Here is a 19,709-nt window from a genome sequence, read left to right as displayed (position 1 = left end):
AACACTCACAATCCTAGGGGAAGGAGTCTGCAACCAGATCCGAGCCATATCTGATGAAATACCGCAGGCACCTTCAAACGTTCTTTATCAATTGTGTAGAACACAAGTCCATGGAGCAGTATAAGTGTTGGGTAACTATGCTCACTGGGATGCTCTATAAATTCCTCGATCCTATCCCTCCCACTTGCTCTTCACTTCTTAGGTCCAACACTAAACCTCACCCCAATCGATTTGCCTTTTTTAAATGTACATATTCCTTCTCCCTCATCCGTTTGAGCAGTGTTAGACCTGGCATCATTGGCGTGAGTCTCCCTTCCATTTTGACAGATTGCCTCCTCTGTTGTGATAAGTTTTTGCTGGTTATATGCTTTGGGCACTCTGCCACTGCTATTCAGGCCACGGTGCAAGTGCTCCCTATGTTAAATTGATGTACTAATTGGTGATTCCATGATTAAGTTATTTGATTTACCTGTCAGCCCCTAGTACAGTGCACCATGTGTCCCCGAGGGCTTGTAAATCAAATGCTGCTGGTGGGCTTGCAGCACTGGTTGTGCCACCCACAGAAGCAGCTTGTAAAGTGTGGCTCAGGCCTGCCTTTGCAAGGCCTATGGGCAGTCTATCACTGCCATGTCGACTTGGCCAAGTGCACCCACTTGCCAGTCCCTAAACCTTCCCTTTGCTTCATATTAGACACCCCTATGGTAGGCCCAAGGGCAGGGTGCATTTTAAGTATAAGGTAGGACATGCTCCGATGTGTGTAGCATGTCCCAATAGTGAATTACAGCCATTTTCGTTTTTCACTATTGAAGGCTACCTGTTCTCCGTAAGCTAGAATGGGCAGTTAGATTATTACATTCTTATAATCCTAACTGACTCAGGGAACATGGTAGAAATTCGAATTTAGTATGCCTGAACTCAGAATAATAAAATACATCATTTTGTAAAGTTAGTTTTAATATTCTGTGTTTGAAAATACCACTTTTAGAAAGTAGGTATTTTCTTGCCTAACTTTCCAGGCCTGCCTCTGCTAGGTTGTGTATTCCTTGTCTGGGTTTGTGAGTGACAGGGCTGGGGGATTCCAGGAGACAGGTTGGGGCAGCCCAGTGGTGAATAGCGAGATCTGCATCCAGATGGGATGTAGGAGTTGCACCTGGGACCTGAATATGGCTGGGCCTTCCCTCTACAATGCTGGCTCCACCTCCTGTAGCTTGTCTGATGTCTCTGCCCTGCACTGTGAAAGGAGAGAAGAAATCATGTCAACAAAGTGCTTCAGAGCTGCATCTTCCCTCCCCTGTGCTGGCTTCACCTCCTGTGGGGCAGCTGATGTATCTGCCCTGCACAGTGAAAAGAAGAGGAGGGTCATGTAAACAAAGTGCTCAGGAACTGGTTTGGCTCTGCCTTCAGAGAACAAAGGATTGTGGGCTATAAATATTGGGACCCAGTCCCAAGACTTTAGATCACATCTGGAACAAGAAATATTTTGCCAAGGAGAAAAACCAAGGAAGCTGCAGGAGTTTGACTGCCCCTCTGCCAGTGTGCGGTTTGCTGGGTTGGCCTGCAGTGGTTGCTTCATTGCCAAGGAAAGGGGAAGGAACTTTTTAAAGACTTTCATCTACAGAATATTCTCCAAGAGCTTGAACTGTGCTTGCCTCCTGCTGAAGTCTCGGGACAAAAGACTTCATCTCCAGCTCCCCTCTGAATTTCCTTGCTGGGAATTCTCAACTCTAGACATTTGCGTGTCGCTGGGAGCTGGAAGCGCGACGCATCGAGAGGAAGGGCGTCGCCGCCGCAGCTGAAATAGTCGCATCGCCGGAGAAGCGAGCCTTCGCCGCATCTCCCTGGAAGCATGTGTTCATCAAAGCTGCCTAATGTGGCATCACCGGAGAAGAGGGACGCCATCGAGAGAGTCGCCATCGCATCACCGGAGAAGCGTGTCGCAGGGCCTGTCGCGGCTCTAAAGTACAGAGTCATCGCAAGGCTGCCAGGGCGTCTACGCATCGTCATTGCATCGCCGCATCAAGGGCGCCATCTTCTCGCATCACAACCGGATCATCGCATCAAGGCGCCTTCTTGCGCACCGCAACGGGCCCGCAGGCCGAGAATCACCGTATTGCCTCCGCACCGATAAGGATAACGACGCATCCCCTACTCTGCGCAAGCATTGAGGCACGACGCATCATCTCACCCGGATCACGGAACCAACGCATCTCCCCTTTTGCGAGCCTTTTGTTTACTTTGCGTTACGCTTCCAGGTACTTTGTTGAGAACTTTGTCTCATTTTTCAACAACTTTAAGTAAGTAACTTTAATCATCTTTTAAGTAATCAAGTGTAGTATTGTGGATTTTTGTCGTTTGTGGTCTTGTGTTTAAGTCTATATAAAGAATACTTATTTTTATAAAAACCTGTGTTGTGTCCATCTGTAGTGTTTCCACTGTATTACTGTGTATATTCCCAAATGCTTAACACATTGCCTCTGAGATAAGCCTGTCTGCTCGTACCAAGCTACCAAGGGGGTGAGCAGGGGTTATTAAGGAGTGTAATCCCAGTTTCCTGACTTAGAAGTAAGGGTCCCTATTTGGACAAAGGTGAATACATTTCATCCCTTTCAAAAGCTGTCTCACCCTCTTGACGCAAGTCAAAAGATTTCTTGCTCCCACTGGTTAGATTTCCCATGGCAAATGTAGCTGGTAAAACTGTTGGGTGTCATCAACCCTCTGTGGACAGGAGTTCACAAGGATGAACCAGCATGCAGACAATCTCAGACTTTCCAGTGACTTCAGGGTAAATTAGATACATGGAATTTCCAGATTGGTTATAAGAAATCGAAGAGGACCACAATATTATATTTTAGAAGTCTTTATTTAATGCTAATTTAGACCATACAAGATGCAAGGCTACTATATTTAAAATAAGTGCTTGTTGTGCCATAAAAATGAGGCTACTATAACTCACTATAGTGGCCTAAATAGCCGAAAATGGTCTGGGCTTGCTATGGTTTCCATTAGGAGGAGATCTGACCTAGCAATTTGAGCTAGATTGTTCCTATTAGAGCAGGAGAAAGGCAGATTTGCAGATGGCTGGCCTCGGTCTAAAATGGTAGAGCAAGCTAAAAAACATGAGGGGCATTGATGCATCCCAAGTTATTACAAGTGCACAGGCATATACAACAAATGTAAAGAGATATTCGATAAGGAGCAGTTTATTAAGAACAAATAAAAGCCTGGCTTTAATTCTATTCTTCAAATGTAAACCTTTTAATACCCTCAAACCTCTCCATGGGTTAGCAATGGTGAGCGCATCAATCGTGTTTTTTTGTCCAAAGTTCATTGAAAGGGTGCTGAGCTGACTAGCATAGTGTCCCCTAGACTCAAAAAGTCTCCCTTAAGGATTAAAACAGAAGGTTTTAAAAACGGTTTCCTTATAGAAATGTGAGAATTGTCCTTGTCAGCTCCTTCATCAGACACCAGGACGCATAGTAAGAAGTTTATTTGCATAAGATAATAAGAACCTTGATGCAAGGACGGTGCATGTAATAATATTGCTAAATGAGCGCAATCGCATATAGTATTAAGATTAATTTTATATTCATGTATCGTGTACACAAAGAATTTAAAAGAATCGTGAACCAAAAGAAACTATTCACGATAGGATTTCATGGTTATATAACCAGGGATAAAAGGTTATAAACAGTGATAATTATTGAACTGTACGAAACTCTTTCGTCCCTCTTCCAATAAAGTTACTACCTTCACCTGCTTTCACCTCTAACACCTATTCCATCATCTCCTGCAACCCTGCATCCAACATATTTTCTTTCCTCATCTTTCTTCACATACCCCTCACATTGCCCTTCACTTTCCCACTGCATAATTTGCCTCATGCTCCTTTCTCAACTTTTTCTTTTGTCTTTTTTTTATCTCACTTTTATTTCTGCCTTTTAAAGAGAATCACCCTTTCTTCACAATAATTTCCATTGCGGGTCTCTTGGCCATCTACTCATTTAGTTACAGTTTTTGATATGACGCTTCTTGATCCCAAAAAGTGTTAGTGTGCTTTGCATGTGAAGGTAAAAACAACATTACAAAGAATTATACTGTATGTACAGTAAACCATCTGAGACGAAACACAATCAGGTATATTTCTGACTACGGACCAGATACTAAAACTATGAAAAAAGTATTTGGAGGAGAGCTTTGAAGATGTAACAAGTTTTGATTACTCTGTGTCAGAAACTGTAGCACAGACATTTGACGTCAGTCAGTCAATTTCAAAATAATAGGAATATCGCTCTGAATAACGAGCACAATCTTGACTCAAGAATAACAAGTGCGGATCTCTGCAATAATACTACCAGAATTGAAATTATACATGGAAAAGTACGTGAGTGATTAGTTTAGTTTTAAAGCTCTTGAGCGAGAGTGCAAATCTTAGGTTGGGTGGTAGGGCATTCAAAATTTTCGGTGCATGTCCCAGAAAGGTTCTTTTTATCATTGTCATTTTCCTGAAAAGTGGAGCCCTGAAGAATAGCCAAATTTTGCTTCCAAGAGTTTTGTTGTAGCCTGCTCTGGAGTTTCTGTGAGGGTTAGAACAGTGACTTTAGGCTTCATAAGTGAGGACGTTTTTTTGTAGATTGGACACTTCTCTAAAAGAAGCCAGCTGATTGAAAAAAGAAAAGCGGACATCCTGTGAACTTTTTTGGCGTTTATGATTAGTCTCCCAGCAGAGTGGAAGGCTCTTGAGGGGTGTAAGGCAAACCATAGGCGGTTCAGTAATGAGGGCATTCCATATTTAATAAATGAGATCACTGGCAAGTGCACAGCAGTTTAGAGGTTTCGGTGGACAGGAAAGATTTGACATTGCAAAGTAGTTTTTAATTGGTATCTGCCACTTTTGGTGATTTTCCCAATGTGCAAATAAAGGCTGAGAGATCTATCTAGAATGAAACCAATCGAATTAGTCATGGTAATCATCTTCAGGATGATTGAGTTTCTCTCTACTCTGAGACTTCTTTTGAACATTTGGGGAGAGCAGGAGAAATTCAATTTTTGGGATCGGAGCTTGAGTTTTATTTGGGCCTGCCTTAAACTAATGTAATAGGGACAGGTGGCAAGGGAATGGCTATAATGAATGGTCTTAACTTTGAGATACAATTGAGTACCATTAGCATACCGGCAGAGAAAATCAATTCAAGGTGTTCAACATAAAGATTAAAGACTAGTGAAGCAAGAATGGAGGTATGTGGTAAACTACAGGGCACTGCTGTAGAAACGCAAAGGAAGTTTCCTTCTTTAATATGTTGGAAGTTGTTTCTCATGCAGGCTCTGAAACAATGTAGGGCCATATGTACAAATTTTAGTAATAATAATTACCTAATTGCGATTTTCTGCAAATCGCAATTCGGAAATTGCAATTCCCAATGTATGAAACACACTGAGTTTCATTTAGTGATTCCTAGTGGATGGCAAATGGATTTACGTCATGAATATTAATGAGGTAGGTCGCAGTTTGAGGCCTATTAGGAATTACAGTCATCACAGAGATGGTATCCTGCTAGGGTCAGCAGACGACCATGTCTGCGATTGCTGTTTAATAAAGTATTTTTTAAAATGTATTTTCCTTTAAGCAAAGTGGCTCTTTGCTTAAAGGAAAATGAGATGCGTTCAAAAAGAAAAAAATGGAACATTTAAGTATAATTTTTCAAGAGTAGGCAGTGATCCATGGGGCCACTGCCTGCTCTTAAAAACGTATTTGTATCGATATTCACTAAGGGGAACAGTTCCCGAAGGGACCCTGTCCCATGTGTGAATGATTACCACCTCCTATGTGGCTCAGTAAAAAAATGTTTTGCTATCATAATTTGGTCACAAAACATTCATACATATCTGTGGTATTAGGCAGCGATGTCCTAAACACGCCCCTTCCAAATACCGATTCGCAATTTGTTTTTTTTTACGTTTACAAAACCGTTTTAAGGTCGCAAAAAGCCTGATTTTGTGAATCAGGCTATTTGCGAACGCGAAAAAGGTTTTGTAGATATGGCCCTTAGTACTGTGTCTTTGTAGAACATCTTATCAACTAGAATTCTTTGCAGAATGTTATGGTCAATTGTAATGAAGGGTGTGGAGAGACCAAGAAGCAAAAACATGCAACAGTTTCCATCAAAGATTGTGAAAGTGTCTTTGATCATTTTAAAATTCATATTTCAGTACTATGTTCTAACTTGAAACCAGATTGTAATTGTTCTAGTAGGTTTTTAGCAGAGGTGAAATTCCTAAGCCGAGACGACACATCTTTAGGAGCTTTCTTTCAGGTCCTTTCTGTGCATGAGAGCATTTGTTTTGTTGTTAACCTCCTTGTTGAAACAAGATGCTGTCGTCTCATATGTTTGTATTTGGTTTAAGCAGGTGCCACTTTTCTTAGTAGGACAGTGATCTTTTTAATGTTCATGGCGACTATGTCAGAGGGATTGGCAAAGAGGGTACTGCCTAAATAGAGAGAGTGTAAAATATGTATTCAATCAGATTGTGGTCAATGGCCCTGATAGCTCGAATATTGGTCAATGGTTTGGGATTTTGTTTCTTTATGGGATGATGAGAGTTCATGACCAATGTACAGCATGAAAATTATAGATTTGGCTTTGATCAGTCTTAGCAATCACAAAGTCAAGATAAAGCACGTTGGAGTGTGTGGGCAGGTACAGTGTTGAATAAGGTCATTTTCTGTCCATGTTCTTTTACATTATTTCATTGTAATAATCAGTCTCCTAAAATGATGTGTTTACATGAGGTCTGAACTTCCAGGTTTTTCTTGCCAAAATTATAAACTTCTTGGCATATTCCAAAAAGGCTTCCCACGGTCCTCTAGGGAGCTCTCTCACACTATTTCAACATGCATTTTAGCTTCTCTTGAAATACACCACAACCTTAAATTTTATTTACACAGCGTTTTATATGGAATGAACTTGACTCGAAGGTATCGGGTATCAGAGCGCTTTACAAAGCACCAGTTGCATTACATGAGGACACATTCATTTTTGTTAGGCAATGGGAGATGAAGTGATTTGCCCAGAATCACAGGATGTTCAGCGCCATTGCCGAGGTTCGAACCCGGTTTCCCAGATTCGAGGTCGACCGCCATAGCCGTTAGGCCAACTCCTCTCCCCTAACAGACCAAATAAACTATGTGTTGGTCTTATCTTGATCGTTTTCTACCAGAGGAAGACCATTGTAAAAAGCTGGCATAGTGATAGTAGTGAAGGCTAAAAGAGACTCTGCGCTGAAAGAAAAAAGGAAAAATCCCTACCTTTAAATAAAAGAGATTATCAGTTCACAGCAGACACCCAACGATGTTAAGCTAAGCTACAATGCTCCTTTAAAAATGCAATTTTCAGCCAAATTGAATCATAGATATTAGGAAGCTGTGTGTTCAGGGATCCAAACGTTGAGTGGATAATGTAACTAGGAAACTAACTCTGCAGAACCTATTCTTCTGAAGCAATTTAGGGAATCTTTAAAGGAACAGAAGCAAGGTTACTCTTTTTATGTGCAGTAATAGCCATGGTGCCACTGTCAGTGTTTTTTGCCCTTTCTGAAACAATTCCAAGAACGTGTTTTCTTACAAAACTATTATCAAAAAAACTATTTTACATTTGAACTGTGTCCTTGATCCCATATATAGGTGGAGCTATTCTACTTTTTTGAATTGTTAACATAAATCATGTGAGGGAGAGCTACTCTTTCCAGCAAACAGGCTGCTGTGAGGAATAGGAAATATGGCAGATATGTACCTGAAGCAATTCCAATTTCTCTAAATGTGAACAAGAGATTGAAGGTGGTATACTGAAACCTGGGAAACCATAACAAAATGTGTTGAACTAGTGGAATGCGTATAAATAGATCTCGGGCCAGGATAAACCACAGCAATACGTCATACAGTTAGCTTTCTTATAGCTACTGAAAACCAAAACAATAGTTTTCAATACGTTTTTTTCTCAAAAATACCAATAGTTAATTAAGCAAACAAAATTCTATACAAAGCTTATTAAAGTAAGATTTGAAAAACAAAACCAAATCAGATTAAGATCTTTGCTGTACACTGGAAGGGATGACGTTCAAGGAAATTTTTCCCTAAATTCCCAGATATCATAGATTACATAATCTTGTTTTCATCTCATGTGCTTATTGTGCTGCATCATGCCCTTTATGAATTATTTCAAAAGCTTGATTTCAAGTACCTTCAGTCACACATGACTAGACTAGATTTTTACAGCTCTATCCTGGCGTCCCAGGCTACAGTATATTAAAAAAATATGTAGCTTGTATTATTTTTTGTCTCAAAAGAAGGGACCCTAGCTCAAGAAAAATAAGGGATCTACATTGGATAGGTGTTCCACAATAATTTGCTTTAATGTGCTTGCATGAGTAAGAGAACTACAATCATGCCTCCCTGGCTGCCTTGTCAGATTTGCCGACTATGTTGCATTACAGACCTACTGGCCTTCTTACATTTATTTGCTTCAACTTCTGAATGGAGGTGGGGTTGTCGACCCTTTAGGTTCTTGGGTTCCAAACTTTGGAATTCCCTCCCTTTCTCATTCAGAGTGAAAGCCAAGCTCCTGCACTTTAGCAAGAAGACAAAAATCTTATTTGAGGAAAAATATGAAAGATTTTTGGGCTTAAGCCCTATTACCCATTTATCCATCTCTTGCTGACTCTAGTAGCGTCAAGAGACCTTCCTGAGTGGGGAGATGTTTTGCACTTAGTAAATGCCTCAGATACATACCTATGATGTTTACTCGAGACTGAATTGGCCAATGAAAACAAAACTCAACAAGAATAACTGCACACAAAAAGGTTAGGAAAATCACAATGAAACAGTTAAATTTGAAAGGAAGGTGAGGCAACAGCCTATGCTACATGATGCTTGAGAAATTACCTCAAACCCTATTTCTTACATTCCCTCACTCTTTGAATTCTATGTCCATCTATTAGCATCAGGAAAGGAAATACGTATTTTTGTACCAAAGTTTGACACTTACCGACAAACAACACAAGCTAAACCCATCTCCATTGCAAAATCATCAGCACTAGTCTCATCAAGACCGGAAAGATCAGTAAGAGACAAATCCTTGCTCGTCTGGACAGTAATTGGGGAAGAACGAGCTTCATGCTTCTCCAATCTGGGCTTTTTCTGAACTTCAACTGCCTCTGTAACTTCCACTTTCATCTAGTCAACGAAAAATGTAATATTGAAAAAAGCATCTTAATACAATAAATAAAAAACAAGCGTTCATGATAGTTTGGCTGCAGACGCTCAACACTGAAATTACAAGTGAAGGAAAATGTTATTTTATTAAGCAACGTAAAACATTAGGAGTAGACCCATCCAGACAATTTCAGCCTCATTCTGCATCTGCCCAAATCTAGATGTTGGAGGTTCAAGACTGGCCTGGATCTTCATAGGTAGGGGTAAAAGAGATTTGAATGGAAGGAGTCATAGTTTGTACGCTCTTTTTTTAGCTTTCATGGAAGGCCAAGCCCAAGTAGAGCACTGTGCTTTTTTTCAATGCTTTCCAATATTGTCACAGCTGCAGTTCCAGACAAGGCAATTCAGTATATAGTTTTAAGATTATTTTTTTAAAATTTGAGCTAAATATAGAAATGTTTTGTGTATACCCAACTGTAACCAATGCACACAAACAAAGGCATCTGAAAAAGAGCAGGATAAGTGGTATGCTGATTCATAAAATGCAGCTGCAATTATGGAAATAGCCACCAGTAAGGCAGATTTTCAAATATTGTAATTTTAGGGTTAGTGGACAAAAAAGTAAAATCAGGAGGGTAAGCCAATGCATAGAGCACCTACAAACTTGCAAGTCAGTCAGTAGTCACAAACTTTTCCATAGCCATTCCAACATAAGAAAATGGCAAATGTACTCATGAAAAAATGCTGGAATAACATGGGAGGAATTTCCAGTGCCTTGCTTATGCGGATTTTCCAGCAAAAGGAATGACTTCAAGTAAATTGTGCACAGTATGTGTACTCCTAGAACCTGCGACTGTTGCGGCGATATCACTGTGGTAAACATTTTCTAATGGGAGTGCTTGCCTCACAGTGATTTTGGTGGGTTTCCGCCTACCCCTCTTTGCCCGCATACCTTCTTTTTGCATCTCTTTCATCTTCCTGTGGAAGAGCATGTGCAGCCCTTTTTTATGGCCCCTGTGGCGATTACTTTCCTTTACGGCAGAAAGGGAGGAAGTGGGGTGGGGTAGGGCTTCCTGTGCACTTACTTTTTCTTTACTGGCGGTACCCCCATACCCATGGTCCCTCCTGCCACCCGCTGTGGTATTTTAACACCTGCATCTGCCTTGTTGTTTGTTTTACGTAGTGCATTTTGCAGGTGGTCAAATGTCCTTTGGCAGGAATTAGGCAGAACAAAGGCTGCATACCCAGGAAATTCTTGAGGACACACCTCTTCGCCACAGCATTTAGATAGATCAGTTATCCAAGGAGGATTAGCAGACTCATACACACAAGTCATTACCGGTCAGGCAAAGATAGCTGCTGCACTGGTAATCCAAATAAAAAGAGTAAAAACTCCTGAAAACAACGAGCAGGATTAATCTACTATTTAAAAGAAGACACACCGAATTGCATATATTTTCTCGAAAAGCTTAAAACTCTGAAAATATCAGGGAGAAATTACCTTTTCAGCAGACCTCTTCTCTGCCTCTTTCTTTACTTTCTCGGTAGTGCTTGGCTTGCCTATGCTGCTTGATGAGGGCATAACAGAGGAAACTTTAGGTTCTGATTTACTGGCAATAACCTTGCTAATTGATATCTTCATCGGTTCCACATCCTAGGAAACAAAAGAAAATACATCTGCTCAATGAAACATCTTGCTTTTAATGACATTCCATGCGTCTTAGGACAGGTTCTGCTCTTGTAAGCACGATGCACTAAAGTCCAAAATGTAAAAACATAAATGAATCCCAGCCTGAGGGTTTAGTCTTCTACTTTATTTCGCTATTCAAAAAACACGGTCATACACACAGAACCACTCTGCAGCAAAATAAGTACACTGTTTGAATGTATCTTTGCCAGCTGTAGCAAAATACCAGGTGCACACATTTATACACCAGAGCTTTGGTAACATTTCTAATTGGTTTGGGGAAACATGATGCAGAATGACTGATGAAAGGGAGACCAGATTCAGCGGGCAGCAGACAGAAGAAAAGCAGACTGCTACACTGAAGAGGTATGATACGCCGAAGAGGTATGATCAGGGCGATTCCTCTAGAACAATGCAGAATTCAGGGGATGAGGGAATAAAGATGTGTGTGAACAAAATCCCCACCAGATTTTCTCAAATTCTCTAGGCTTATTCTTCCTAATCCAAGTGAAAAATTCCATAGTATTTAATGTTCCAGTGGTATTCAAATAATCATCATAAGTGGATGGATGTTGGAATTTCCACCTACTAGGGAGGTGTAGTCATTCTGCCTAAAGGAGAGACCTGCTCATCAGTGATGCCGCATTATCTCTGCTAGAATGACACACTGAGCACTTGTAATGTAAATTTTCAAAAAGCGGGATTGGAGTAGCAGATTGGAGTGTGATGCATTCTCAATATCAAAACAAGGATTCCTTGCCTTATGGAGGCATTCTTCTAAATCTGGAATGCCATGAGGCAATCTCACTTTCCACTTGGGGATTGGAGAGTATGCCTTATTTTCTGAAAGTATGTCCTACCCTACCGCAGAGAAATGCTGACATGCTGAAGAAGCTGTGTTGCTCAATTCAGCAAATGGCCTTCTTTGCATCATTGGGTTTGCCTTTTTATGCATATAATCAAGCATAAAAAGAAAAGCAGGTAGTATGTTCATTATTATGGAATGTAGGCTCCCTAATCGGGTTAAGTTTCTCCTCAGATTCAGCCCCCGCTATAACTTCACCAGCAGGGCTGTAAACATGGTATAGACACAATAAGCCAGAGGACTACGGGTAAATGAGGCAAGCTCCCATTTATACAAATTGAAGTTGCTCATTAGGGGTAGCTCAAGCCTTCAAAATGACTGCTGGCAAAATTGCTTTATAGGATTTACCCTGAACAGCGTGCTCTATGGCCAGTCTCATCCATGAGATTGACAAGGGTCTTGCCAGGTCAGGGCATCCATCTGCAAAGAGGCTGAGCCTTCAAGTGGCAGGGTCCAACTGAAACCCTATGACATTCTAGCTCTGATCCTTCAAGCCAAAAGCTCCATGATTAGAGCGTAAAGAATTCCATGGCAAAAGTGAAGTTAAATGCCAATTTTACTCCCCAATAAAAAGCTCTCAGGGTCTATCCCAGTTAGCATTTTAATGTCCGGAAAATGGAAACTGGAGTGAAGGCTAATGAAAGGGAGGGGTCCCTTGACTGAAACGGCACTGCTGTGGGGATTGAAGAAATTCAGAGGAATATCCTTGGAGGCCATGGCAGCAGGGTAGGTAACAACTTATGCACATTGGAAGGTTTTTGACCATGGGAAGGGGTCGAAAACAGATGAAAGTTCCCACAAGACACTTTCTTCCTACGCCAAACTTTCTAAATCAACAGATACCACTTGGGAAGGATTAGTGGGAAAACCAATGGAATGGTATGGTATCCAATACTATGATAAAAAAGAATGAATCAGCTCAATATGCCTCGCTAGAGCTCTTCTCAATAGTGAAATCTTTGTCCTCCCTGGAGGGTGTTTCCGCTCTTATTGCCCCATTAGTCGAGAGATGCAACTCAATCACCAACTTCTTTTCTGATATAATCTCCAAAATATATGAAAGTTTCCTGAGGCAGCTAGGGTTATTCCGTACCTAGAAGATTTATTTATTTATTTTGAAAGTTTTATATAGCGCGGACAAGATCTTTGCAGATATCAGAGCGCTTTACACAGAAGGGGTACATGAGGGAGCATAGTCAAACAGGTAGGTCAAAAGAGCAAACAGTACAATCATGTAAATCAATAATACAGATAAGCAACGGGGTCAAATAAGTAGTACAGATCGATACAAATTCTTTAAAGAGTCCGAGATAATAGTTCAGGTGTATTTTGCCATGAGGATAGCTTTTACTTCTTTCTTAAAGAGTGTAGTGGAGGAGATGAGCCTGGTTTCGGGAGGGAGTGAGTTCCAGATCCTGGGTGCCATTCCTGAGAAGGAGCGTTTATAGGTTTTTTCCTTCCGGTATCTACGAGGTTTCGGCAGAAGATTGTTTGCGCCTCTGGTGTTTCTAGCGCCACCAGAGATTGTCAGCTTCTGAGTGAGGTAGCCGGGAGAGTTCAGGTGTACCGCTTTGTGAGTCATGCAGGCAATTTTCAGATGTATTCTGGCTTCAAAAGGCAGCCAGTTCAGGGATTTCAAGTCAGGGGAGATATGGGAGTGCTTTTTTGACCCAGTGATGAGTCTCGCTGCAGCGTTTAGAGAAGCTCTTAGGGGTGCGGTAGTAGTTAGGGGGAGTCCGCAGAGGGAGACGCTGCCATATTCTATTCGAGGGATGACGAGTGCTTGTACTGCGGTTTGGAAGTCTTTGGCTGGAAGGAAAGGTTTAAGTTTCCTCAGGTGTTGATTTGGAAGTTCGCTCCCTTAGTTGCCTTGCTAATATGCTGCTGCATGTTGAGATTGGTGTTGAGGGTTATGCCTAAAGATTTTGCTGAGTCCACTATGGTGGGCTGGACATTGAGTGCGGTTAGGTGTTTAAGCCAAGTTTGAGTGGTGGAGACCTTCGCTGGAGGTGAGATCAGAAGGAACTCTGTTTTCAGAGCATTGAGTTTGAGATGGTTATCGGCCAGCCAGGACTGGGTGCTTCTGATCGTTGAGTTCAGGAGCAAAATGTCTTTGGGGGATTGTATTTTGAGATAAAGTTGGGTGTCATCGGCGTACATGTGAAAGTGTAAATTGGATGCCTGTAGCAAGGTGGTGAGAGGTTCCATAACTAGGTTAAACAGAGTTGGGGATAGGGAGGATCCTTGGGGGACGCCCAGCGTTACAGGTATTGGTGAGGACATCATGTTGTTGATTTTGAATTTCTGCGACCTGTTGTGTAGAAAGGAAGTGAACCACTTGAGAACAGTTCCAGATAAACCCATTCTTGTGTTTAGTAGTTCAAGTAAATTCTCATGTTTAACGATGTCGAATGCTGAAGAGAGATCAAGAAGGATGAGGAGGCAGGTGTCGTTTTGGTCAAGCATTTCAAGTGCGTCGTCAATTATGTGAGTCATAGCAGTTTCTGTGCTGTGCCCCGCTCGGAAGCGTGATTGATGAGGGTTGAGGAGATCAAACTGTTCAATGTGTTTAGTCAGTTGTAGTTGTGCGCATTTTTCCATCAGTTTGGCAAGAGTGGGGATATTAGTGATGGGACGGTAATTGTTCAAATCAGCGGGGTCGGCTGTAGGTTTCTTTAGTAAAGGTGTGGCTTGTCCTACTTTGAGGGAGTCTGGTATGGTTCCTTGTTGAAGAGAGCTGTTGATAATTTTAGTCCAGAGTGGGAGAAGCAAAGGGGTAAAGTCTTTTACAGCGTTAGCAGGAAGGGGGTCTGTGAGGTGATTGGATGGTTTCAATGTGCTGAGCAGTTTGCCGATTTCTTCTTCAGAGTAGGTGCGAAAGGTTGACCATGTAGCATTGTTTTTTGGTTCAATGTGTGCTGTGCAGTGGGGTTTGGAGTAGAGGCTAGCGTCAATGAGGAGGTCGCTCTTTATGTGGTCAGTTTTTTGGATAAAGAAAGCGGAGAAGTCTTCACAGGAGGGAGCTTCGCGCACAGTGTTGAGCGGTTGGGGTTGTTCCTTGGATTGAGTTCTGATTAGCTCAAACAGTTTTCTAGGACGGTTTTTCGCTTGGTCGAGCTGGAGGCTGAAGAAGTCTAGTTTAGAGCGTTTTATTTTCCTGAAATAGGCGTTTCTCTTTTTCTTCAGGGTTTTTAGGTGCAGTGCAGAGGGAGCTGATCTCCAGGTGCGTTCTGCCATTCGCATGTCTCGTCTATCCTCATTGAGACTTCCGTCGTACCATGGATTGGAAATTTTAGTAGAGACTCTTTTTAGCTGCATAGGTGCAGCCTCATTAATTATTGAGGTCATAGTGTTGAGGTAGTGGTCAGTCAGGGGTTGAACGTCATTGACGCTTGTCGGTGGGAGTAGGAGATTGCAGCTGTTAGGAGGCAGAGAGCTTGGGTTGAGTTTTTTCAGGTCTCTTTTCCAGACTTTGGGCTTGGAGGATTGAACCGGGTGAGATTTAACTTTTACATTGATGAAGAATGTGACAATATGATGATCTGACCAGTCACATGGTTGGATGGACTCGAGTTGGATAGAGTCCTCTTTGGAGATGATAAGGTCGAGGATAGAGCCTTTCTCATGGGTCGGGCTGTTGCATATTTGGGTGAGGTCAAGGGCATTGAGGAAAATTTTAAGACTATTTACCATTGCGTCATTGCGATCGTTCCAGTGGAGGTTGAAGTCGCCAAGGTATATTTGGGTGAGCTGCCGTCCTGAATTGGTTGAGATCAGATCCATGATTTGTTGGGAGAAGGTGGGGTTGTCTCTGGGTGGGTGGTAAATGCAGTGTAGAGAGCAAATCGGTTTGCCCCCACTAATAATGTCGAGGCAGATGTATTCAAAGGATGCAGGGGCTGATAGGGAGGGATTGGTTTAATTCAGCTGACACCAAGGATGGGCTTTACAGTTTTAACACCCTCTCTTTAGACGAGCTACGGGCCCTCCTGACCAAGGTGAAATCAGGTTCACCAGCTGACCCCAACCCCACCCTGGATTCTAGCCCATGGGATGGAGGTATATTTACTAAGACTGTGTGACCTGATTAGCAACTTGTTCACACTTAACCAAAGATCTGCAAAATAGAAACATGCCACTGCTGTGCGACTTCTCAAAAAGCCTAATTTGGATCCACCTCTACCAGAAAATGTCAAGCCCATTTCCTTGGTCCCTTTTTTCTATAATGTGCCAGAGAACAAGTTACTTACCTTCAGTAACGATATATCTGTAAGAAACATAGGTTATTTCAAGATTCTTTACTTAAGAATATTGCCCAGGCGTCAGACTGGATCCGGAAAGTTTTTCGTCAGCAGTAACGCTGCGCGTCGGTAGTTGGCGTCAGTCGAATCCGCGTTTGTGGTCGGCGTCGTGGTTGCTGGGATGACGATGCGGAAGTTACTTAGATGCCGCCCTCGCGCATGGCTATCAGTTCTGTACATTACTTTGTACCATGCAAGACACTGACCACTGGTGCACAAAACTAGGGCCCTGAAAGGATGTCCTTAACCTTAGAAATCAGTTTGCAGAACGGGGAGGATGGATGGGGCGGTAAGGGTTCTATAACTAACCTTGGTTTCTTACAAATATATTGTTACTGAGGGTAAGTAACTTGTTCATCTGAAAGCAACTTTTAGTTATAGATTCCTTACCTTAGAATAGATACCCCAGCAATGCCAACCCAGGACGTGGGTCTGCGAACCAAGATCACACCAGAAAGTCCTGTTGAACAGAAAGGTCGGAGAAGCAGTCTCTCCGGACTTCTATCCACACAGTAGTGTCTCGTAAACATGTGCAGTGATGCCCACGTTGCTGCCTGACAGATGTCATTTAGGGGGACTGCCCGTCCCAAAGCAGTAGTAGCTGCCGTCACCCTAGTAGGATGGGCAGGCAGCCCCACTGGAGGCTCCTTCATAGCCAAAAAATAACAGGCTTTGATGCACAGAACGACCCACCTGGAGATGGTCCGTTTGTGCACGGCCCGACTTTTCTTAGCGCCCACCTAACCAACAAAGAGCTGGTCATCCACCCGGAAAAGCTCGGTGCGATCCAAATAGGAGAGCGCACGTTTTGAATCCAGACGGTGGAGCCTCTCTTCCTCTTTTGAAGGATGCCGAGGTGGAAAGAAGGTGGGCAAAGTGATGATTTGGCCAATATGAAAAGAAGTGACCCCCTTTGGAAGAAAGGAAGGTCAAGTTCTGAGGGCGAACTTGTCTGGATGAACAGCCAGAAAGGAAGTCTTGGAAGCCAGAAAGGGAGGCTTGGAAGACAGAGCTTGCAGCTTACTCACTCTGCGTGCAGAGGTGATGGCCACCAGAAAAGCAGTTTTGAGAGTTAAGAGTCTCAGAGGACAGTTATGTAGCGGCTTGAAGGGAGCGCACATAAGATAGGTTAGCACCAAGTTAAAGTCCCACTGAGGCATTACGAAGGGAGCAGGAGGAAACAGATGAGTAATGCACTTAAGAAATCTATTTACAACAGGGGACTTGAAAAGAAAAGGCTGATCAGGAAGCATGAGAAAGGCTCAAATGGCCGAGAGGTAGCCCTTAAGAGTGCCCAGAGCAGAGCCCTGCTGGGCCAAAGAAAGGTGGAGCAAGAGAACCTCAGAAAGAGGGGCAGAAAGGGGATCCACAGCCTTTGCTGTGCACCATGCCACAAACTTATTCCATGTGTAGGAGTATACCTTAGTGGAAGGACGCCTGGCTGCCAAGATTACATCACAAATTTCGGGAGGCAAGTCAAATGACGTCAACTGCTGCCGATCAATCTCCACGCAAAGAGGTGGAGGATGGACAGGTTCGGATAGAGGAACATCCCCTGCTGCTGCGGCAGAAGATCCTCCTGAAGAGGCAGTCGGATTGGGGGAATCAATGGCCATGTTGAGCAGCTCAGGATGCCAGACTCTTCGTGCCCAGTCCGGAGCCACAAGAATTACTTGGGCCCTGTTGCTCTTAATCTTCTTCAGCACTGTGGGTAGAAGTGGTATAGGCGGAAAGGTGTATAGAAGACCGCAACTCAACTTGCGACAAAAAAGTGCCGCCTTGGAAATTCCAACGCACAGAATTGCTAACATTGTGCGTTCTCTTCGGTGGCGAATAGTTCTAACCAAGGCTCTCCCCACTGTTGCAAGAGACCTTGCACCACCTCCGAGTGAAGATGCCATTTGTGATCCATCATGCAACTGCGGCTGAATTTGTCAGCCCTGGCGTTCAGTGAACCTGCCAGGTGTTGAACCACCAGGGATATGCATTGATGTTCCAGCCATGTCCAGAGACGGAGGGCCTCTTGACATAGGGACCTTGACCCCACCTGTCTTGTTTGTTTCAGTACCACATGGCGGTGGTGTTGTCCGTGTACACCTGCACTACTCTTCCCCGGACAGAGGGAAGGAATGCCTTTAGTGCAAGACTGACTGCCTGGAGCTGCAGAAGGTTGATGTGAAGCCCAGACTCTGCCAGAGACCAGAGGCCTCTGATCTCCGCCTCACCCATGTGGCCCCCCATTCCAAAAGCGATGCATCGGTCACCACTGCGTGTTCTGGTTGGGGAAGGGAAAGGGATCTGCCGTAGACCCAATCCTGGTTCGTGAGCCACCATTGTTGTGCAGTGCCCTCCGAGATCTCGACACAATCTGACTGATTACCCTGATGCTGTGCCCTCTGGAACCTCAGGTCCCGCTGCAGAGCCCACATATGCCAAATGAGAGAAGAACACCCTAGGCAAATACTAGGTCATATCAAATATATAGACCGTAACATAAACTGACACCATCATAGACTCAGTGTACTGCAAATAATTAGAATAAAAACTTCATTTTATTAGTACAAATTCATATTCAAAATGATTATTTGTGTCCAACATACAATTCTTAGAACAAAACGTACTGTACTAATCAGAACAACGTAGAATGGTGTATCCTGAACAAACAATATAAACAAAAAGATATAAAGGACAATTTCTAAGGAATGTGATAAAAATCCATACAAAAACCACACATAGATATAACAGTTGGTTTCATATTGTGACATCGTGTATTAATGGTGGAAATTGCTTATTTTTCTACACGCGTTTCGGCGTGCAAAGCGCTTTCTTCAGGACAGTTACAAAAGGTTCCTAAACAAACAATAAAACACAACTAAATACAGACACAAATATGTAAACTGAGCCTAAATAATAAACATGTATATTGTTAGTTGCTGTATAGCATACTTTGGTAAAAACGTACATTATATTCTCTGTGTGAAATTGACAAGACAAGAAAGAATAAGGAAATGATTCCAGAAATGATAGACAACCATCGAAGGATGGAGACTGAAAAACAGAATAGGTGTTTTACTTTCCAACCAAATATATAAACAAAAGTATCAACCAACCAATCACCAAAGAAATGTGTGAAATTTTAGAAAATAAAAACAAGAGATACCTCATGCAAAAAGACCACAAAAGTCCCTGATAAAAAAAAGTATGGGGAATGAAAAAAATCTTTCAGACAAGCTAGATTTTACTTAGAAGATGAAACACTTACTCATACATAGCCGTGTATGGGCCCAAAATGGATGTTTGGAGCCATGGAGACAGCATTCAAAGAACGACTGAACAACAACGCCCACAACAGCAAGGAACTCTTCAGCATCGTCAAAGAGCATCGTCAAAGAGCTCTCCAACCCCAGCACCGGAAACAACGACATCACTCCCTCGCAAGACCTCTGCGACTCACTCGCCTCGTTCTTTCACAGCAAGATCGCCAACATACACAACAGCTTCGGCGCACAGACCACACACCCAACCACTGAACCAACGCCCCCCACCACCACCCTTCGCGCCTGGACCCCAGTCAGCACCGAAGACACCACCCGCACGATGAACACCATCCACTCCGGATCACCAACTGACCCCTGCCCCCACCACGTCTTC

At 42.8% G+C, this 19,709-nt stretch overlaps 1 protein-coding gene across 1 annotated transcript in view; it reads right to left on the bottom strand.

The window, feature by feature from the left end:
• The window catches only part of INTS12 (integrator complex subunit 12), a 123,800-nt gene that overhangs the window by 43,564 nt on the left and 60,527 nt on the right, over nt 1-19,709 (bottom strand). Inside the window, exons 3-4 of the mRNA XM_086962036.1 lie at nt 10,707-10,859; nt 9,039-9,226 (exon numbers count right to left, since the gene is read on the bottom strand). Coding sequence (XP_086818162.1) covers nt 9,039-9,226; nt 10,707-10,859 — 341 coding nt within the window. The remainder of the gene's footprint in view (nt 1-9,038; nt 9,227-10,706; nt 10,860-19,709) is intronic.

The sequence above is a fragment of the Lissotriton vulgaris genome, chromosome 3_1, assembly GCF_964263255.1.
Source record: "Lissotriton vulgaris chromosome 3_1, aLisVul1.2, whole genome shotgun sequence".
Taxonomy (NCBI): Eukaryota; Metazoa; Chordata; class Amphibia; order Caudata; family Salamandridae; genus Lissotriton; species Lissotriton vulgaris.
Note: the sequence above shows the minus strand (reverse complement) of the source record. Positions and strands in the feature narration are given on the sequence as shown.